The following is a 22,671-nucleotide window of genomic DNA, read 5'->3' on the forward strand; positions in this document are numbered from 1 at the left end:
CTGCTCTTCACGCCCCGCGCAGCAGGAGCCGCGCCTGGCTAGGGGCTAGCGCGTCTCGGCGTTGCCCCGGCAACCACGCTGCGTGGAAGGGAGGGGCTAGGCGCTGGCTAGGGGCTAGCGCGTCTCGGCGTTGCCCCGGCAACCACGCTGCGTGGAAGGGAGGGGCTAGGCGCTGCGTTACCCCGAGCGCCCACTCTGGGGCCGCGGATTGCCGGGAGGAAGGTGAACCTTGGGCCGGCCCGGGGGAGGCCCCTGGTGTGTGCTCTTGGGGCGTTCAGTCCTTGCAGCTCTTCACCGAGTCTCGCTCTCCTTCAGCCGCGCCCCGCCCAGACTCGAGGAAGCCACCGGGACGCGTCCGGACCCACAGGGCGGTTTCCGAGAGGCGGAGCTCAGTCTCCCATTTCCTTTCTCCGTCGGCTAGAACCCGGACGGCGACAGCACCCTCTGGCTTCGGACCATCCTGCGCCAGGCCCAGCGCTGCGCGTGGCCCCAGCGGCAGCATGGGCGGCGCCCGGTATGTGGGCTGGGTGGCGGCGGGCCTGGTCCTAGCGGCCGGCGTCTGCTACTGCTTCTACAGGCTGACGCGGGGCCGGCGGCGAGGCGGCCCCGGGCTACGGCCTCGCCTCTCGCCGTCTACAGGTGAGGCCACGGGGTGCCTGGCAGGTGGGCGGGGACCGGGACTGTGGCTTTCCCAGAGTGGGGGTTGAAGACGCCACAGGTGCTCGTGGCTTTCCAGTGCTGGGAGTAAATAAGGAGCCCAGCCAGGGAGGGAGGCTGATGAGAAGGGCAAAGTCGGGAAGCCCAGGTGCAAAAGACGGGTCTTCCACTTGATTAGGTGAGTGTAGGGTTCACAGCTGGTTCCCTGCCTCCATTTCTTTGTTCAAAATTCCGGGATGAAAAATTGCCCAGACTTTCTTGTCTGAGTCTGACGTCACAGCGGAGGACTGTTTCTCAAAAGCGTGTTGATTGCCTCTCAACGTTAAAGCTTGCTCCCGGCCTTTGTGTTACCAGGGGGATTCTGGGGCGATAGATGAAATTCTTCGTGCAGTTAGCCTGGAAGAAGGGACGCCAGAGGGGCAGTTCTGAGGCGAGGTACTTTGAAGTCGCCGTGGTCTATATATACATGCCAAGTATGCGAGAGATCCTGGAGATACAGATATAGCTATGTAAATCAAATTAGAACAATTATCTACATGGAGGACACCCTCCTGGCGGACAAGTGCATGGTTAGGTTTCGGTCTAAAAATTGATTGCTGCATTCAGGATTCTAACAACTTGTTGAATGTTCTGGGGGGTATTTCAGGTCATGGAAGCTGTTACAGAAATAATTAAAAATAAAATCTCCTGCCAACCAAGAAATTCCTCTCTACAAATGTAGGAAAGAAGTAAATAGCTTTATTAGAGAATAAGCATTAAACCAGATGGCTACGCCCATCACGGGCAATCTGCTAATGGGATTGCAAAGACAGAATTCTCACCCCCTTTATGTATCCAGCCAGATATAACCTATAACTTATTTCGTATTAAGTACATGCCCTCAAGATAAACAGTAATTTGTCCTTAAGAGGACTTGAGAACCATTTGCTACACATAGTTCATTCTAAATTCACAGGTAGTTGGGGTGGTATTTGTGTTAGCTAATAGCCGTTATGTAGAAGAAAAATAAGACTTCTCAATATCTATGATAACCGCGTAGTTACAACACAGAGCCAAGAACCGAGCTCTGACTCACACAGAGACAAGGAGATGGGGACTCCATCTTCCTTGATGTTTACACTTCAGATGACACCAAAGCCGCTAAGAAAGATTTTTCTTGGGTTTTAAACCGGCAAGAGGCTTACTTAGCTTTTAAAAAGATGTATATTTATATCAAAGGGACAAAGGATTTACAATTACTAGTTTGCTCAAGGAAATGTTCTCAGAAAAGGGAGTGGATGAAAGGTTTCTTTCCCTTTTGTCACAAGGGGAAAAAAATTCATTTTAAAAAAGATTTGGACTTACCCTTACTTCCAGAGCCTACTTAGTTGTCTTTGTGTCAGAGATATTTCTGTATAAGTAGTCAGGTGACCCGAACTCAGATACCTTCTCACTTATACTTACTCAACATGATGAACACTGACAAAGTCTTACTACCCCCCCCCCCAAAATCACGAGTACCTTGGCCAGGCAGCTTACAAAATACGTTGCTCACAGCCCCTTCCTGAAGCTACACTTTTTTCTTTGAAGAAGACTCGAGAAATACCCATTTTGTCAGCATCACCCTTATGTTTTGGAGGGTGATTTTTTTTTTTTTTTTTTTTTTTTTTTGCGGTACGCGGGCCTCTCACTGTTGTGGCCTCTCCCGTTGCGGAGCACAGGCTCCGGACGCGCAGGCTCAGCGGCCATGGCTCACGGGCCCAGCCGCTCCGCGGCATGTGGGATCTTCCCGGACCGGGGCACGAACCCGTGTCCCCTGCATCAGCAGGCGGACTCTCAACCACTGCGCCACCAGGGAAGCCCCTTTTTTTTTTTTTTTTTTTAATTGAGATAAACACTGTATTAGCTTTAGGTGTACAACATAATGGTTTGATATTTGTATGTATTGCAAAATGATCACCATAGTAAGTTTAGTTGACATCCATCACCACAAACTTTCTTGGAATGAGAACTTTGGTCTACTCTCTTAGCAACTTTCAAGTGTACAATACAGTATTGTTAACTATAGTCACCAAGCTGTACTTTACACTCCTAGTACTCATTGCTCTTATAACTGGAAGTTTGTACCCTTTGACCCAAATCTTCCCATTTCCTTCAGCCCCCAGCCCCTGGCAACCACCATGACACTCTTTCTATGAGTTGAGTTTTTTAGATTCCACATAAAAGTGAGATCATTGTGTATTTGTCTTTCATTGTCTGACTTATTTCTCTGGACATGATGCCCTCAGGATCCATCCGTGTTGTCACAAATGGCAGGATTTTCTTCTTTTTTATGGCTGAATAACATTCCATTGTATGTATGTGTGAGTGTGAGTGTGTGTGTGTGTGTTACCACGTTTTATTTATACATTCATCCGTCGATTGACACTTAGGTTGTTTCCGTGTCTTGGCTATTGTAAATAATGCTGCAGTGAACATGGTGGTGCAAATATCTTTACAAGGTGGTGATTTCATGGAATCACGAAGTGGAATTGCTAGCTCATGTGGTAGTTCTATTTTTTTAGAATTTTTTAAAGTTTTTTTTGATGTGGACCATTTTAAAAGTCTTTATTGAATTGTTACAATATTGCTTCTGTTTTCTGTTTTGGTTTTTTGGCCACAAGGCCTGTGGGATCTTAGCTCCCTCACCAGGGATTGAACCTGCACCCCCTGCATTGGAAGGTGAAGTCTTAAATCACTAGACCGCCGGGAAGTCCCTGGTAGTTCTATTTTTAATTTTTTGAGGAACCTCCATATTTTCCGTAGTGATTGGAAATTTACATCCCCACCAACAGTGCACAAGGGTTCCCTATTCTCTACATCCTAACCAACACTTGTTATCTATTGTCTTTTTGAGGCTAGCCATGCTAACAGGTGTGAGGTGATAGCTAATTGTGGTTTTGGTTTGCATTTCCCTGAAGATTAGTGATGTTGAGCCCCTTTTCATGTACTTGTTGGCCATTTAAATGTCTTTGGGGAAAGGTCCATTCAGAGCCTCTGCCCATTTTATAATTAGATTGTTTCTTTTTTTTTTTTTCCTATTGAGTTGCTTGAGGTTTTTACTATATTTTAGATAGTAACCATTTATCAGATATATGATTTACAAATACTTTCTCCCATTTCATGGGTTGCCTTTTTATTTTGTTGATGGCTTCCTTTGCTGTACAGAAGATTTTTTCATGTAGTTCCACTTGTTTATTTTGCTTTAGTTGCTTTTGCTTTTGGTCAAATCCAAAAAATCATGTCAAGACCCATGTCAAGGAGCTTACCATTTATTTTTTTTTAGGAGTTTTAGGTTTCAGGTCTTTTTTTTTTTTTTAAAGAATTTATTTATTTATTTATTTATTGGCTGCTTTTGGGTCTTCGTTGCTGCACATTGGCTTTTCTCTAGTTGCGCCAAGTGGGGGCTTCTCTTTGTTGTCGTGCGTGGGCTTCTCACTGCGGTGGCTTCTCATTGTGGAGCACGGGCTCTAGGCGCAGGGGCTTCACTAGTTGTGGCTCGCGGGCTCTAGAGCGCAGGCTCAGTAGTTGTGGTGCACGGGCTTAGTTGCTCCGTGGCATGTGGGATCTTCCCGGACCAGGGCTTGAACCCGTGTCCCCTGCATTGGCAGTCAGATTCTTAACCACTGAGCCACCAGGGAAGCCCCTAGGTTTCAGGTCTTATATTTAAGACTTTAATCCTTTATGAGTTGATTTTTGTGTATTGTGTGAGATAGTGGTTCGGTTTCCTTCTTTTTTGTGTGAATTTTATTTTATTTTTTATACAGCAGGTTCTTATTAGGTACCTATTTTATACATATTAGTGTATATATGTCAATCCCAATCTCCCAGTTCATCCCACCACCACCCACTGCTTTCCCCCCTTGGTGTCCATACATTTGTTCTCTACATCTTTGTCTTTATTTCTGCCTTGCAGACTGGTTCATCTGTAGAAAAATGGTACAGATGAACTGGTTTGATTCTTTGGCGTGTAGCTGTCCAGTTTTTCCAACATCATTTATTGATGAGACTCTTCTTTCCCCATTGTATAGTCCTGGCTCCTTTGTCATAAATTAATTGATCATATATGTGTGGGTTTATTTCTGGGCTCTCTGTTCTATTCCACTCATCTATGTGTCTGTTTTTGTGCCGATACCATACTGTTTTGATTACTATAATATAGTTTGAAATTAGGAAGCATGTGAGTTTCTGTTGTGGATTTTTGGTTTGCAGTTACCATCCATGAGGTTTTTTTTTTTTTTTTGCGGTATGTGGGCCTCTCACTGTTGCGGCCTCTCCCATTGCGGAGCACAGGCTCTGGACGCGCAGGCTCAGTGGCCATGGCCCACGGGCCCAGCCGCTCCACGGCATGCGGGATCCTCCCAGACCGGGGCATGAACCCGCATCCCCTGCATCGGCAGGCGGACTCCCAACCACTGCACCACCAGGGAAGCCCCCATGAGGTTTTGATATAGCAGTATATATATATATAAACAAGATAGTTTTGATAGTTTTGAGTTGCTGGTCTCTTAATCTCAAATACATTTCCAGTGTCCTGCATTTATACTCTCCTCACAGTTGATGTTTTTGATATTTGTGTGTGGATGATTTCCTAACTTTACTGTATGTTTGCCTTTACCAGTGAGCTTTACCCATTCATAATTTTCTTGTTTTTAGTTTTGGGCTTTTCTTTTTCACCTAGAGAAGTTCCTTTAGCATTTGTTGTAAAGCTGGTTTGGTGATGCTGAATTCCCTTAACTTTTGCTTGTCTGTAAAGCTTTTTGATTTCTCTGTCAAATCCGAACGAGAGCCTTGCTGGGTAGAGTATTCTTTTTTTTTTTTTTTAAATATTTTATTATTATTTTGTTGTTGTTTTGTTTTGTTTCGTTTTTCACACACACACACACACACACTGTATTTTATTTTCACAAGAGATAAATAGACTGACACCAAGCATTGTAAATGGATGACCACAACAAAAGTAACAATGGTTGCAATTACCAAACACGAAACACAGTCATACTATGTCATAATATTGACATTCAGTCCAGTAATCCTCCACTGTAACAGCTCCGTTACTTTGCAGTGAAAATTGATTGGTATATTTTTTGCCTCTGAGTCCTTGTGGGATTTTTTTTTTATTCAAACAGAAAGTCACAAAAATTATAGTCATCCTCATCAGTTCCCTCAGTCCCGTGTAATTAATTTTTTTTATTTTGATCTTTTGTTAGCACTTTTATGAGTTCATCAGTTTTCCATTAAAGTTCTGAAAATGCTTATTCATTCAGTTCAGCAGTATAGTCAGTTACCAGAAACCTGTACTTGTCAGAGTCTTTTCCATGAATTCCTTGAAGATGAAACCCTTTTATAGGAACATATTAGCAAAAGCATCAGAGTACACCCAAAACTGTCTGTAAATGACAAAAGACTTAAAAGTGACCACGGTTAAAGATTTGATGAAAGTTCATAATAATGCAGTTGACAAAGAAATTCAGTTATTTCTGAGATATACATTTTAAAGTAATAACTAGAATTATGACTTATAACATAATACCAGAACATATAAGATTTTTAGAAATTTCATGTAATGTCTGAAACATTTATATTAACATATTTCCATACAAATAACCCAAAGAAAGTTTAGTATTAGTTGTTTTGTTTGTTTGTTTGTTTATACTGCAGGTTCTTATTAGTCATCGATTTTATACACATCAGTGTATACATGTCAAACCCAATTGCACAATTCAGCACACCACCGTCCCCATCCCCCTACGGCTTTCCCCCCTTGGTGTCCACACGTCTGTTCTCTAAATCTGTGTCTCAACTTCTGCCCTGCAAACTGGCTCATCCGTACCACTTTTCTAGGTTCCACATACGTGCGTTAATACACGATATTTGTTTTTCTCTTTCTGACTTACTTCACTCTGTATGACAGTCGCTAGATCCGTCCGCGTCTCAACAAATGACTCAGTTTCGTTCCTGTTTATGGCTGAGTTATATTCCGTTGTATATATGTACCACAGCTTCTTTATCCATTTGCCTGTCAATGGGCATTTAGGTTGCTTCCATGACCTATTGTAAATAGTGCTGCAATGAACATTGGGTGCATGTGTCTTTTTGGATTGTGGTTTGCTCTGGGTATATGCCCAGTTGTGGGATTGCTGGATCATATAGTAATTCTATTTTTAGTTTTTTAAGGAACCTCCATACTGTTCTCCATAGTGGCTGTATCAATTTACATACCCACCAACAGTGCAAGAGGGTTCCCTTTTCTCCACACCCTCTCCAGCATTTGTTGTTTGTAGATTTTCTGATGATGCCCATTCTAACTGGTGTGAGGTGGTACCTCATTGTAGTTTTGATTTGCATTTCTCTAATAATTAGTGATGTTGAGCAGCTTTTCATATGCTTCTTAGCCATCTGTATGTATTCTTTGGAGAAATGTCTATTTAGGTCTTCTGCCCATTTTTGGATTGGGTTGTTTGTTTCTTTAGTATTGAGCTGCATGAGCTGTTTATATATTTTGGAGATTAATCCTTTGTCTATTGATTCATTTGCAAATATTTTCTCCCATTCTGAGGGCTGTCTTTTCATCTTGTTTATGGTTTCCTTTGCTGTGCAAAAGCTTTGAAGTTTCATTAGATCCCATTTGTTTATTTTTGTTTTTATTTCCATTACTCTAGGAGGTGGATCAAAAAAGATCTTGCTGTGATTTATGTCAAAGAGTGTTCTTCCTATGTTTTCCTCTAAGAGTTTTATAGTGTCTGATCTTACATTTAGGTCTCGAATCCATTTTGAGTTTATTTTTGTGTATGGTGTTAGGGACTGTTCTAATTTCATTCTTTTACATGTAGCTGTCCAGTTTTCCTGGCACCACTTACTGAAGAGACTGTCTTTTCTCCATTGTATAACCTTGCCTTCTTTGTCATAGATTAGTTGACCATAGGTGCGTGGGTTTATCTCTGGGCTTTCTATCTTGTTCCATTGATCTATATTTCTGTTTTTGTGCCAGTACCATATTGTCTTGATTACTGTAGCTTTGTAGTATAGTCTGAAGGCAGGGAGTCTGATTCCTCCAGCTCCGTTTTTTTCCCCTGAAGACTGCTTTGGCTATTTGGGGTCTTTTGTGTCTCCATACAAATTTTAAGATGATTTGTTCTAGCTCCGTAAAAAAATGCCATTGGTAATTTGATAGGGATTGCATTGAATCTGTAAATTGCTTTGGTTAGTATAGTCATTTTCACAATATTGATTCTTCCAATTCAAAAACATGGTATATCTCTCCATCTATTTGTATCATCTTTAATTTCTTTCATCAGTGTCTTATAGTTTGCTGCATACAGGTCTTTTGTCTCCCTAGGTAGGTTTATTCCTAGGTATTTTATTCTTTTTGTTGCAATGGTAAATGGGAGTGTTTCCATAATTTCTCTTTCAGATTTTTCATCATTAGTGTATAGGAATGCAAGAGATTTCTGTGCATTAATTTTGTATCCTGCAACTTTACCAAATTCACTGATTAGCTCTAGTAGTTTTCTGGTGGCATTTTTAGGATTCTCCATGTATAGTATCATGTCATCTGCAAACAGTGACAGTTTTACTTCTTCTTTTCCAATTTGTATTCCTTTTATTTCTTTTCCTTCTCTGATTGCCATGGCTAGGACTTGCAAAACTATGTTGAATAATAGTGGTGAGAGTGGACATCCTTGTCTCATTCCTGATCTTAGAGGAAATGCTTTCAGTTTCTCACCATTGAGAATGATTTTTGATGTGGGTTTGTCATATATGGCCTTTATTATGTTGAGGTAGATTCCCTCTATGCCCACTTTGTGGAGAGTTTTTATCATAAATGGGTATAGAATTTTGTCAAAAGCTTTTTCTGCATCTATTGAGATGATTATATGGTTTTTATTCTTCAATTTGTTAATATGGTGTATCATATTGATTGATTTGCGTATATTGAAGAATCCTTGCATCCCTGGGATAAATCCACTTGATCATGGTGTGTGATCCTTTTAATGTGTTGTTGGATTCTGTTTGCTAGCATTTTGTTGAGGAGTTTTGCATCTATATTCATGGGTGATACTGGTCTGTAATTTTCTTTTTTTGTAGTATCTTTGTCTGGTTTTGGTATCAGGGTGATGGTGGCCTCATAGAATGAGTTTGGGAGTGTTCCTTCCTCTGTAAATTTCTGGAAGGGTTTGAGAAGGATGGGTGTTAGCTCTTCTCTAAATGTTTGGTAGAATTCACCTGTGAAGCCATCTGGTCCTGAACTTTTGTTTGTTGGAAGATTTTAAATCATAGTTTCAATTTCATTACTTGTGATTTGTCTGTTCATATTTTCTATTTCTTCCTGGTTCAGTCTTGGAAGGTTATACCTTTCTAAGAATTTGTCCATTTCTTCCAGGTTGTCCATTTTATTGGCATAGAGTTGCTTGTAGTAGTCTCTTAGCATGCTTTGTATTTCTGTGGTGTCTGTTGTAACTTCTTTTTCACTTTTCCTTTTTGCCTAGAGAAGTTCCTTTAGCATTTGTTGTAACGCTGGTTTGGTGATGCTGGATTCCTTAACTTTTGCTTGTCTGTAAAGCTTTTTGCTTTCTCTGTCAAATCCGAACGAAAGCCTTGCTGGGTAGAGTATTCTTGGTTGTAGGTTTTTCCTTTCATCGTTTTAAATACATTGTGCCACTCCCTTCTGGCCTGCAGAGTTTCTGCTGAAAAATCAGCTGATAACCTTATGGGGATTCCCTTGTATGTTATTTGTTGCTTTTCTCTTACTGCTCTTCATGTTTTCTCTTTGTCTTTAATTTTTGTCAGTTTGATTAATATGTGTCTCAGCCTGTTCCTCCTTGGGTTTATCCTGTATGGGACTCTTTGAGCTTCCTGGACTTGAGTGTTTCCCTTCCCATGTTAGGGAAATTTTCAGTTACTATCTCTTCAAATATTTTCTCAGGCCCTTTCTCTCTTCTCTTTCTGGGACCCCTATAACGTGAATGTTGGTGCCTTTAATGTTGTTCCAGAAGTCTCTTAGACTGTCCTTGTTTCTTTTGTTTTTTCTTTGTCCTGTTCTGCAGCACTGATTTCCACCAGTCTGTCTTCCAGCTCACTTATTCATTCTTTTGCGCCATTTATTCTGCTACTGATTCCTTCTAGTGTATTTTTCATTTCAGTTATTGTATTGTTCATCTCTGTTCTTTAAATCTTCTAACTCTTTGTTTAACATTTCTTGTATCTTCTCAGTCTGTGCCTCCATTGTTTTTCCGAGATCTTGAATCATCTTTACTATCATTGTTCTGAATTATTTTTCAGGCAGATTGCCTATCTCCACTTCAATTAGTTGTTCTTCTGGGGTTTTATCTTGTTCCTTCATCTGGAAGATATTTCTCTGCCATTTCATTTTTTTCTAACTTTCTGGGTTTGTGAGGTCTGTTCTGCAGGCTGCAGTATTATAGTTCTTCTTGCTTCTGATGTCTGCCCTCTGGTGGGTGAGGTTGGTCCGGGAGCTTGTGCAGGCTTCCTCGTGGGAGGGACTCGTGTCTGCCCACTGGTGAGTGGAGCTGAGTCTTGTCCTTCTGGTGGACAGTGCCATGTCAAGTGGCATATCTAGAAGTGGCTCTGGGCTCAAGACAACTTTAGGCAGCCTGTCTGCTGATGGGTGGGGCTGTGTTCCCACCCTGTTGGTTGTTTGGCCTGAGGCATCCCAGCACTGGAGTCTGCAGGCTGTTGGGTGGGGCCAGGTCTCAGTGCCAAAATGGTGACCTCCAGGAGAGCTCACACTGAGGAGTATTTCCTAGGGGCCTCTGCCACCAGTGACCTTGCCCCTGTATTGGGCCACAACCAACCCCCACCTCCCCAGGAGCCTTTCTAAGATCCGCAGGTAGGTCTGGTCCAGGCTTCTGTGGATTCACTGCTTTACCCTGGGTCCCAGTGTACATGAAACCTTGTGTGCACCCTCTAAGAGTGGAGTCTCTGTTTCCCCCAGTCCTGTGGAGTCCTGCACTAAAGCCTCACTGACCCTCAAAGCCAAGTGCTCTGAAGTCTCCTACTCCCAATTCCAGACCCTCAGGCTGGGGAGCCTCATGTGGGGCTCAGAACCCTAATTCCTGTGGGAGAACCTCTGTGATATAATTATTTTTCAGTTTGTGGGTCACCCACTTGGCAGGTATGGGATTTGATTATATCACAGAAGCACCCCTCCTACTGTCCTATTGTGGCTTCTTCTTTGTTTTTTGGTGCAGAATATCTTTTTTGGTAGGTTCAAGTCTTTTTTTTTTTTTTTTTTTTTTTCTGTATGCAGGCCTCTCACTGTTGTGGCCTCTCCCGTTGCGGAGCACAGGCTCCAGATGCGCAGGCTCAGCAGCCATGGCTCATGGAACCAGCCGCTCTGCGCCATGTGGGATCTTCCCGTACCAGGGCACGAACCCGTGTCCCCTGCATCGGCAGGTGGACTCTCAACCACTTCCCTGGCGCCACCAGGGAAGCCCAGTTCAAGTCTTTTTTTTGTCGACTTGAACAAAAAACGTGGTTATTCGGCAGTTAGTTGTGTTTTTGGTGTTTTTGTAAGAGAAGGTGAGCTCAAGTCCTTCTACTCTGCCATCTTGTCTCCCATCACCTCTACAAGAATTGTTAAAATGACTATTTTATTTATTTTTTTTACAACTTTATCGGAGTATAATTGCTTTACAATGGTGTGTTAGTTTCTGCTTTATAACAAAGTGAATCAGTTATACATATACATCTGTTCCCAAATCCCTTCCCTCTTGCGTCTCCCTCCCTCCCACCCTCCCTATCCCACCCCTCTAGGTGGTCACAAAGCACCGAGCCCATCTCCCTGTGCTAGGCGGCTGCTTCCCACTAGCTATCTATTTTACGTTTGGTAGTGTATATATGTCCATGCCACTCTCTCGTTTTGTCACAGCTTACCCTTCCCCCTCCCCATATCCTCAACTCCATTCTCTAGTAGGTCTGTGTCTTTATTCCTTTCTTACCCCTAGGTTCTTCATGACACTTTTTTTTCTTAAATTCCATATATATGTGTTAGCATACGGTATTTGTCTTTCTCTTTCTGACTTACTTCACTCTGTATGACAGACTCTAGGTCCATCCACCTCATTACAAATAGCTCAGTTTCATTTCTTTCTATGGCTGAGTAATATTCCATTATATATATGTGCCACATCTTCTTTATCCATTCATCCGATGATGGACACTTAGGTTGTTTCCATCTCCGGGCTATTGTAAATAGGGCTGCTATGAACATTTTGGTACATGTCTCTTTTTGAATTATGGTTTTCTCAGGGTATATGCCCAGTAGTGGGATTGCTGGGTCATATGGTAGCTCTATTTGTAGTTTTTTAAGGAACCTCCATACTGTTCTCCATAGAGGCTGTATCAATTTACATTCTCACCAGCAGTGCAAGAGTGTTCCCTTTTCTCCGCACCCTCTCCAGCACTTATTGTTTCTAGATTTTTTGATGATGGCCATTCTGACTGGTGTGAGATGATATCTCATTGTAGTTTTGATTTGCATTTCTCTAATGATTAATGATGTTGAGCATTCTTTCATGTGTTTGTGGGCAGTCTGTATATCTTCTGTGGAGAAATGTCTATTTAGGTCTTCTGCCCATTTTTGGATTGAGTTGTTTGTTTTTTTGTTATTGAGCTGCATGAGCTGCTTATAAATTTTGGAGATTAATCCTTTGTCAGTTGCTTCATTTGCAAATATTTGCTCCCATTCTGAGGGTTGTCTTTTGGTCTTGTTTATGGTTTCCTTTGCTGTGCAAAAGCTTTGAAGTTTCATTAGGTCCCATGTGTTTATTTTTGTCTTTATTTCCATTTCTCTAGGAGGTGGGTCAAAAAGGATCTTGCTGTGATTTATGTCATAGAGTGTTCTGCCTATGTTTTCCTCTAAGAGTTTGATAGTTTCTGGCCTTACATTTAGGTCTTTAATCCATTTTGAACTTATTTTTGTGTATGGTGTTAGGGAGGGATCTAATCTCATACTTTTACATGTCCCTGTCCAGTTTTCCCAGCACCACTTATTGAAGAGGCTGTCCTTTCTCCACTGTACATTCCTGCCTCCTTTATCAAAGATAAGGTGACCATATGTGCGTGGGCTTATCTCTGGGCTTTCTATCCTGTTCCATTGATCTATCTTTCTGTTTTTGTGCCAGTACCACACTGTCTTGATTACTGTAGCTTTGTAGTATAGTCTTAAGTCAGGGAGCCTGATTCCTCCAGCTCCGTTTTTCATTCTCAAGATTGCTTTGGCTTTCCGGGGTCTTTTGTGTTTCCATACGAATTGTGAATTTTTTGTTGTAGTTCTGTGAAAAATGCCAGTGGTAGTTTGATAGGGATTGCACTGAATCTGTAGATTGCTTTGGGTAGTACAGTCATTTTCACAATGTTGATTCTTCCAATCCAGGAACATGGTATATCTCTCCATCTATTTGTATCACCTTTAATTTCTTTCATCAGTGTCTTATAATTTTCTGCATACAGGTCTTTTGTCTCCTTAGGTAGGTTTATTCCTAGATATTTTATTCTTTTTGTTGCAATGGTAAATGGGCGTGTTTTCTTGATTTCACTTTCAGATTTTTCATCACTAGTGTACAGGAATGCCAGAGATTTCTGTGCATTAATTTTGTATACTGCTGCTTTACGAAATTCATTGATTAGCTCTAGTAGTTTTCTGGTAGCATCTTTAGGATTCTCTATGTATAGTATCATGTCATCTGCAAACAGTGACAGCTTTACTTCTTCTTTTCTGATTTGGATTCCTTTTATTTCCTTTTCTTCTCTGATTGCTGTGGCTAAAACTTCCAAAACTATGTTGAATAACAGTGGTGAGAGTGGGCAGCCTTGTCTTGTTCCTGATCTTCGTGGAAATGCTTTCAGTTTTTCACCATTGAGGACGATGTTGGCTGTGGGTTTGTCATATATGACCTTTATTATGTTGAGGGAAGTTCCCTCTATGCCTACTTTCTGCAGGCTTTTTATCATAAATTGGTGTTGAATTTTGTCGAAAGCTTTCTCTGCATCTATTGAGATGATCATATGGTTTTTCTCCTTCAATTTGTTAATATGGTGTATCACATTGATTGATTTGCGTATATTGAAGAATCCTTGCATTCCTGAAATTAACCCCACTTGATCATGGTGTATGATCCTTTTAATGTGCTGTTGGATTCTGTTTGCTAGTATTTTGTTGAGGATTTTTGCATCTATGTTCATCAGTGATATTGGCCTGTAGTCTTCTTTCTTTGTGACATCCTTGTCTGGTTTTGGTATCAAGGTGATGGTGGCCTCATAGAATGAGTTTGGGAGTGTTCCTCCCTCTGCTATATTTTGGAAGAGTTTGAGAAGGATAGGTGTTAGCTCTTCTCTAAATGTTTCATAGAATTCACCTTGAAGCCATCTGGTCCTGGACTTTTGTTTGTTGGAAGATTTTTTTTTTTTTTTTTTTTTTTGCGGTATGCGGGCCTCTCACTGTTGTGGCCTCCCCCGTTGCGGAGCACAGGCTCCGGACGCGCAGGCTCCGGACGCGCAGGCTCAGCGGCCATGGCTCACGGGCCCAGCCGCTCCGCGGCATATGGGATCCTCCCAGACCGGGGCACGAACCCGTATCCCCTGCATCGGCAGGCGGACTCTCAACCACTTGCGCCACCAGGGAGGCCCTGTTGGAAGATTTTTAATCACAGTTTCAATTTCAGTGCTTGTGATTGGTCTGTTCATATTTTCTATTTCTTCCTGATTCAGTCTCGGAAGGTTGTGCATTTCTAAGAATTTGTCCATATCTTCCAGGTTGTCCATTTTATTGGCATAGAGTTGCTTGTAATAATCTCTCATGATCTTTTGTATTTCTGCAGTGTCAGTTGTTACTTCTCCTTTTTCATTTCTAATTCTATTGATTTGAGTCTTCTCCCTTTTTTTCTTGATGAGTCTGGCTAATGGTTTGTCTATTTTGTTTATCTTCTCAAAGTACCAGCTTTTAGTTTTATTGATCTTTGCTATCGTTTCCTTCATTTCTTTTTCATTTATTTCTGATCTGATTTTTATGATTTCTTTCCTTCTGCTAACTTTGGGAGTTTTTTGTTCTTCTTTCTCTAATTGCTTTAGCTGCAAGGTCAGGTTGTTTACTTGAGATGTTTCCTGTTTCTTAAGGTGGGATTGTATTGCTATAAACTTCCCTCTTAGAACTGCTTTTGCTGCATCCCATAGGTTTTGGGTCGTCGTGTCTCCATTGTCATTTGTTTCTAGGTATTTTTAAATTTCGTCTTTGATTTCTTCAGTGATCACTTTGTTATTAAGTAGTGTATTGTTTAGCCTCCATGTGTTTGTATTTTTTACAGCTCTTTTCCTGTAATTGATATCTAGTCTCATAGCATTGTGGTCGGAAAAGATACTTGATACAATTTCAATTTTCTTAAATTTACCAAGGCTTGATTTGTGACCCAAGATATGATCTATCCTGGAGAATGTTCCATGAGCACTTGAGAAAAATGTGTATTCTGTTTTTTGGGGATGGAATGTCCTATAAATATCAATTAAGTCCATCTTGTTTAATGTATCATTTAAAGCTTGTGTTTCCTTATTTATTTTCATTTTGGATGATCTGTCCATTGGTGAAAGTGGGGTGTTGAAGTCCCCTACTGTTAGTGTGTTACTGTCGATTTCCCCTTTTATGGCTGTTAGTATTTGCCTTATGTATTGAGGTGCTCCTATGTTGGGTGCATAAATATTTACAATTGTTATATCTTCTTCTTGGATCGATCCCTTGATCATTATGTAGTGTCCTTCTTTGTCTCTTCTAATAGTCTTTATTTTAAAGTCTATTTTGTCTGATATGAGAATTGCTACTCCAGCTTTCTTTTGATTTCCATTTGCATGGAATATCTTTTTCCATCCCCTCACTTTCAGTCTGTATGTGTCTCTAGGTCTGAAGTGGGTCTCTTGTAGACAGCATATATATGGGTCTTGTTTTTGTATCCATTCAGCCAATCTGTGTCTTTTGGTGGGAGCATTTAGTCCGTTTACATTTAAGGTAATTATCGATATGTATGTTCCTATTCCCATTTTCTTAACTGTTTTGGGTTCATTATTGTAGGTATTTTCCTTTTGTTGTGTTTCTTGCCTAGAGAAGTTCCTTTAGCATTTGTTGTAAAGCTGGTTTGGTGGTGCTGAACTCTCTCAGCTTTTGTTTGTCTGTAAAGGTTTTAATTTCTCCATCAAATCTGAATGAGATCCTTGCTGGGTAGAGTAATCTTGGTTGCAGGTTTTTCTCCTTCATCACTTTAAATATGTCCTGCCAGTCCCTTCTGGCTTGTAGAGTTTCTGCTGAAAGATCAGCTGTTAACCTTATGGGGATTCCCTTGTGTGTTATTTGTTGTTTTTCCCTTGCTGCTTTTAATATGTTTTCTTTATATTTAATTTTTGACAGTTTGATTAATATGTGTCTTGGCGTATTTCTCCTTGGATTCATTCTGTATGGGACTCTCTGTGCCTCCTGGACTTGATTAACTATTTCCTTTCCCATATTAGGGGAGTTTTCAACTATAATCTCTTCAAATATTTTCTCAGTCCCTTTCTTTTTCTCTTCTTCTTATGGAACCCCTATAATTCGAATGTTGTTGCTTTTAATGTTGTCCCAGAGGTCTCTGAGAGTGTCCTCAGTTCTTTTCATTCTTTTTTCTTTATTCTGCTCTGCAGTAGTTATTTACACTATTTTATCTTCCACCTCGCTTATCCATTCTTCTGCCTCAGTTATTCTGCTATTGATCCCATCTAGAGTATTTTTAATTTCATTTATTGTGTTGCTCATCGTTGCTTGATTCATCTTTAGTTCTTCTAGGTCCTTGTTAACTGTTTCTTGCATTTTGTCTATTCTATTTCCAAGATTTTGGATCATCTTTACTATCATTATTCTGAATTCTTTTTCAGGTAGACTGCCTACTTCCTCTTTATTTGTTACGTCTGGTGGGTGTTTATCTTGCTCCTTCACCTGCTGTGTGTTTTTCTGTCTTCTCATTTTGCTTATCTTACTGTGTTTGGGGGTCTCCTTTTTGCAGGATGCAGGTTCGTAGTTCCCGTTGTTTTTGGTGTCTGTCCCCAGTGGCTAAGGTTGGTTCAGTGGGTTGTGTAGGCTTCCTGGTAGAGGGGACTAGTGCCTGTGTTCTGGTGGATGAGGCTGGATCTTGTCTTTCTGGTGGACAGGTCCACGTCTGGTGGTGTGTTTTGGGTTGTCTGTGGACTTATTATGATTTTAGGCAGCCTCTCTGCTAATGGGTGGTGTTGTGTTCCTGTCTTGCTAGTTGTTTGGCATAGGGTGTCCAGCACTGTAGCTTGCTGGTCGTTGAGTGAAGCTGGGTGCTGGTGTTGAGATGGAGATCTCTGGGAGATTTTCGCCGTTTGATATTATGTGGAGCTGGGAGGTCTCTTGTGGACCAGTGTCCTGAAGTTGGCTCTCCCACCTGAGAGGCACAGCACTGACTCCTGGCTGCAGCACCAAGAGCCTTTCATCCACACGGCTGAGGATAAAAGGGAGAAAAATTAGAAAGAATTAATAGAAGAAAGAAAGAAAGAAAGAGAGGGAGGGAGCGAGGGAGGGTGGAAGGAAGGAAGGAAGGAGGAAAGAAGGAAAGAAAGGGAGGGAGGGAGGAAGGAGGGAAGGTAGGAAAAAAGAAAGAGAAGATAAAGTAAAATAGAATAAAGTATGATAAAATACAATAAAGTTATTAAAATAAAAAATAATTATTTAAAAAAAATTAAGAAAAAATCAGACGGCTAGAACCCTGGGACAAATGGTGGAAGCAAAGCTATACAGACAAAATCTCACACAGAAGCATACACATACACATTCACAAAAATAGGAAAAGGGGAAAAAATCAAAAATCTTGCTCTCAAAGCCCACCTCCTCAATTTGGGATGATTCGTTGTCTAAAGGAGGGAAGGAAGGAAAGAAAGAGAAAGAAAGAATATAAAGTAAAATAAAGATAAAATAAAATAATTTAAAAAAATAATTATTAAGAAAAAAAATTAAAAAACAAAACAAACAAAACGGACGGATAGAACCCTAGGACAAATGGTGGAAGCATAGCTGTACAGACAAAATCTCATGCAGAAGCATACACATACACACTCACAAAAACAGGAAAAGGGGAAAAAATCATAAATCTTGCTGTCAAAGTCCACCTCCTCAATTTGGGATGATTCGTTGTCTATTTATGTATTCCACAGATGCGGGGTACATCAAGTTGATGTGGAGCTTTAATCCGCTGCTTCTGAGGCTGCTGGGAGAGATTTCCCTTTCTCTTCCTTATTCTCACAGCTCCCGGGTCTCAGCTTTGGATTTGGCCCCGCCTCTGCGTGTAGGTCGCCGCAGGGCGTCTGTTCTTCTCTCAGGCAGGACGGGGTTAAAGTAGCCGCTGATTAGGGGGCTCTGGCTCACTCAGGCCGGGGGGGAGGGAGGGGCACGGAGTGTGGGGCGAGCCTGCGGCGGCAGAGGCCAACGTGACGTTGCACCAGCCCGAGGCGCGCCGTGCGCTCTCCCGGGGAAGCCGTCCCTAGGTCCCGGGACCCCGGCAGTGGCGGGCTGCCCAGGCTCCCCGGAAAGGGGTCGTGGACAGTGACCTGCGCTTGCACACAGGCCTCTTGGCGGCAGCAGCAGCAGCCCCAGCGTCACACGCCCGTCTCTGGGGTCCGCGCTTTTAGCTGCAGCTCGCGCCCGTCTCTGGAGCTCCTTTAAGCAGCGCTCTTAATCCCCCCTCCTCGCGCACCAGCAAACAAAGAGGGAAGAAAAAGTCTCTTGCCTCTTCGGCAGGTCCAGACTTTTTCCTGGGCTCCCTCCTGGCTAGCTGTGGCGCATTAGCCCCTTCAGGCTGTGTTCACGCCGCCAGCCCCAGTCCTCTCCCTGCGCTCCGACCGAAGCCCAAGCCTCAGCTCCCAGCCCCGCCCGCCCCGGCGGGCGAGCAGACAAGCCTCTGGGGCTGGTGAGTGCCGCACCGATCCTCTGTGCGGGAATCTCTCCGCTTTGCCCTCCGCACCCCTGTTGCTGTGCTCTCCTCCGCGGCTCCGAAGCTTCCCCCCTCCGCCACCCCCGTCTCCTCCCGCGAAGGGGCTTCTAGCGTGTGGAAACCGTTCCTCCTTCACGGCTCCCTCCCACTGGTGCAGGTCCCGTCCCTATTCCTTTGTCTCTGTTTATTCTTTTTTCTTTTGCCCTACCCAGGTACGTGGGGAGTTTCTTACCTTTTGGGGGGTCTGAGGTCTTCTGCCAGCGTTCAGTAGGTGTTCTGTAGGAGTTGTTCCATGTGTAGATGTATTTCTGGTGTATCTGTGGGGAGGAAGGTGCTCTCCGCATCTTACTCTTCCGCCATCTTCCAAAGAGCTTACTTTTAACTTACTTTTACTTTTAACCACATTGCACTTCCTTCCTTCAAGTGAAAAGTCTATGATTTAACACTTTTCCCTGTCAATTTTTTTGGCTATTTATAAATTATATATCTATAAAACTTTTTAATGGCTTTGTGGGAAAATGTATAAGGAAGTTATAGGATTTTGAAATGTTTTGGAAGTATGAATGACTTAAATTTATCCTATTTTTGTCATGTGTATATGTATAAAATTACACAACTTCAGGGCTGTACAGGAAGTTTTGGAACCAGTTATAGTGTTTGACCAACCTTACTTTACACGTGAGAAGACTGAGACCCAAAAGAGGTTCAGTGGTTGTCTGTAGCTTTGTATTTTCATTTCTCTGGTCTCTGCTACTAACTCCTTTGTGACATTAGGCAAATCCTTAAATGATCCTGGTCTCAGTTTCCTAGTGTGTAAAGTAAGAGGTTTGGATGAACCCCCCAAAAATCTTTCCATTCTAAAAATCTGTGTTTTTGTCATTGTTTCACTTACCTTTTCAAGTATTCTTTGGGTGAAATTCTTTTATAAGGTGTTAATGAGGCAGGTAGTGGATTCAGGCGTAAAAGCATGGTACAGAGGTTCTGATTATAAGACATGGGAGTGAGAATCTGCTGGCTTTTTGGCTTTTAGATTTTCCTAACGATTGGTTTCTTGTTTGGCTTCTTCAGGACATCATATCACTTATTGGCTCCCATAATCTAAACTTGTCTGTTTACCTCATATTTGTCTGTGTTTCCTCTTTAAGTAATATACTCAATTATTTTAATAAAGTGTACATATTTACTGTAAAAAAATCAGAAAGTACTCATGAGCACAGGGGTAGAAAATAAGTCATTCATAATCCCAGCATCCAAAGATAACTTTTAATAATTTGAGAGACATTTTTTTTTTTTTTTTTTTTCTTTTTTGCGGTGTGCGGGCCTCTCACTGCTGTGGCCTCTCCCGTTGCGGAGCACAGGCTCCGGATGCGCAGGCCCAGTGGCCATGGCTCACGGGCCCAGCCGCTCCGCGGCATATGGGATCCTCCCAGACCGGGGCACGAACCCGTATCCCCTGCATCGGCAGGCGGACTCTTAACCACTGCGCCACCAGGGAGGCCCCTGAGAGACATTTTTAAAAACAAAAAGCACAGCTGTGACATCATACAGCACCTCTTGTTATAAACTGCCCCCTCAGCCCCACCCTGGGCAATGTACGGTGGACACTTGCACTGTCTGACCTATTCTCATAGTTTAATTTGGAGAGAATCATGTTCTATGTTTATAACACAATTATATCATTATACAAATGGTTTCTGTTTTTCCTGTGGTGATTTCTATAAAGAGGATTTTTTTTTAAAGGTTAGAGCTATAAATTTCAAATGTTCCTGAGCAGATACAGCATTTGACTACTTGACCTATTCCTCAGAACAACAGCTTTTGCCATCACCCCCAGGTGGACTGCTGTTCTTGCGTCTGGGTCATCATGCCTTGCTCATATAAACCAAACAAAAGCTCCCCAGTAGCAGCATGATTGGGCCACTCCCATAGCTTTTGCTCCAGCCTGAGGCACTCTTAAAACTGTGATCAGAACAGTTCTCCCTAATGCAAATTCTGTTTCTTAATAATCTATGTCTGTAGGGAAGTGTTCCACTGGATGGGTGTACCTGATTTTTAGAAAGGAGAAATAGAAAATGCTGTTTGCATGCAATGCCTTACTAAAAAAGAAATGCTGTTGGCGTGCAGTGCCTTACTAAAAGAGAAAAGTAACCATTGGCTAATTTCTTAACTTCTATAAGCCTCAGTATTCTGTCTGTAAATTGAGAATTATAATAGTATCTTCCAAGGGTCACTTGAAGATTAAATGAGATAAGGCATTTGAAGTGCTTAAAATTGTGCCTGGTATCGGAATATGCATTCAGTATTGTTCGTAAAAGAAATTTGTCTCATTGATTTTAAATGAACTTTAAATAACTTTATTCTTATGCAGAAGACTTAACCAATGACTCATATGATGATATCCTAAATGCTGAACAACTTCAGAAACTCCTTTACCTGCTTGAGTCTACTGAGGATCCTGTCATTATCGAAAGAGCTTTGGTCACTCTGGGTAACAATGCAGCCTTTTCAGTCAACCAAGTGAGTACCCTAGTCTCTGCAAACACGTTCCTCCTATTCTCACACACCAGCACTAATTGTGACCCTGATAAGTTACTTAACCTCGCAGAGAGCCTCAGTTTTTTCATCTATATAGTATGGCTATGGATACCTACAGAATAACGTTTGTGTACTTCTGAAAAGCACAGCCTAATAGTAATACGATTAGTAATAGGATTCTAGATCAAGATCCCTATGAAGTTGGTCACTGGCATCACATTTGTAATAAGTGTATCTAATCAACACTTAGCATTGCATGACCTTTTTAATTATTTAAAGTTCAGCAGTGCTGCAGTAGAGCAACAAAAGCATCTGACATTTAAGTACATGCTTTACATTGTGCACAGGGCTTATGAGGATGGTTCTGATGCAGGTGCTCCCTAGACCACACGCTGACAACCACGGACCAATGTAAATGGCCTCTGTTTCCTCCCCCCACTACCCATGGAGAAAAGTAAAACAGTTTTTGTCATTATTTTCAGCTAATGCCCTTTCTTAACATTGTCATGCATGCACAGTTTTGAATTTATACTTCATTTTAGTCCGTATTTATCCATCATGTCAAGGTTTACTCTAAAGCTCTAGAGATTTATCGGGAGATACAAGGAATATTTGTCTGTTACTCACATTTCAGTTGTAAATGACAGAACCCAACTTAAATTATTTCAAACCAAAAAGGGAAAATATTGAGCTCAGTTAACTTGGACGTCCAAGGGTATCATTGGTTTCAGGCACAAGTGTGAATATAGTTCAAGGTTACAGAAAGCATTATCAGACCTTCTCTTTCTCTGTCTTTTGGCTGCTTACCCCTGCTTCTTTTTGTGTTTTTTTTTTTTTTTTTGCGGTATGCGGGCCTCTCACTGTTGTGGCCTCCCCCGTTGCGGAGCACAGGCTCCGGACGCGCAGGCTCCGGACGCGCAGGCTCAGCGGCCATGGCTCACGGGCCCAGCCGCTCCGCGGCATATGGGATCCTCCCGGACCGGGGCACGAACCCGTATCCCCTGCATCGGCAGGCGGACTCTCAACCACTTGCGCCACCAGGGAGGCCCCTTTTTGTGTTTTGATCTCTGTCTCTCTGGCCACAAAGAGGTTTTCTTCCCAGGGATGGAAAGAAAGCCACTGGCCTCTCAAGCCTTCATCATTGTAGCTCATGATCTGAAAGGTGGAGTTGCTCTGCTTGGATAAGTGCCAACCCTTTGGACTGATTGTTGGGCCAAAGCACCCTGGACCATGATTAGCAAGGCCTGGCTCACATGTGCATCCTGCAGCCAAAAACAACAGGGATGGGTGTAAACACAATTGACCAGCAGTCCCACCAGGGACATATAGGATAGAGGAGGTGCTGAGTCTGCCCCAATAGAAAGAGGGGTGCCAGGCAGACAAAAACAACAGATGGTGACTAGCTTATTAGCATGTCTGTATTGGGGTTATTTATGATGCCATAGTTTTATATTCCTCTGAAACAAACTGTAGTCAG

At 42.2% G+C, this 22,671-nt stretch overlaps 1 protein-coding gene across 1 annotated transcript in view; it reads left to right on the forward strand.

Moving 5' to 3' along the window:
* Positions 1 to 401: 401 nt before the first annotated feature.
* The window catches only part of ARMC10 (armadillo repeat containing 10), a 33,983-nt gene continuing 11,713 nt past the window's right edge, over positions 402 to 22,671 (forward strand). Inside the window, exons 1-2 of the mRNA XM_060108150.1 lie at positions 402 to 639; positions 21,028 to 21,176. Of these exons, the coding sequence (XP_059964133.1) occupies positions 501 to 639; positions 21,028 to 21,176 (288 nt within the window). The 5' untranslated portion in view covers positions 402 to 500. The remainder of the gene's footprint in view (positions 640 to 21,027; positions 21,177 to 22,671) is intronic.

Source organism: Mesoplodon densirostris, chromosome 9, assembly GCF_025265405.1.
Source record: "Mesoplodon densirostris isolate mMesDen1 chromosome 9, mMesDen1 primary haplotype, whole genome shotgun sequence".
NCBI classification, from domain to species: domain Eukaryota; kingdom Metazoa; phylum Chordata; class Mammalia; order Artiodactyla; family Ziphiidae; genus Mesoplodon; species Mesoplodon densirostris.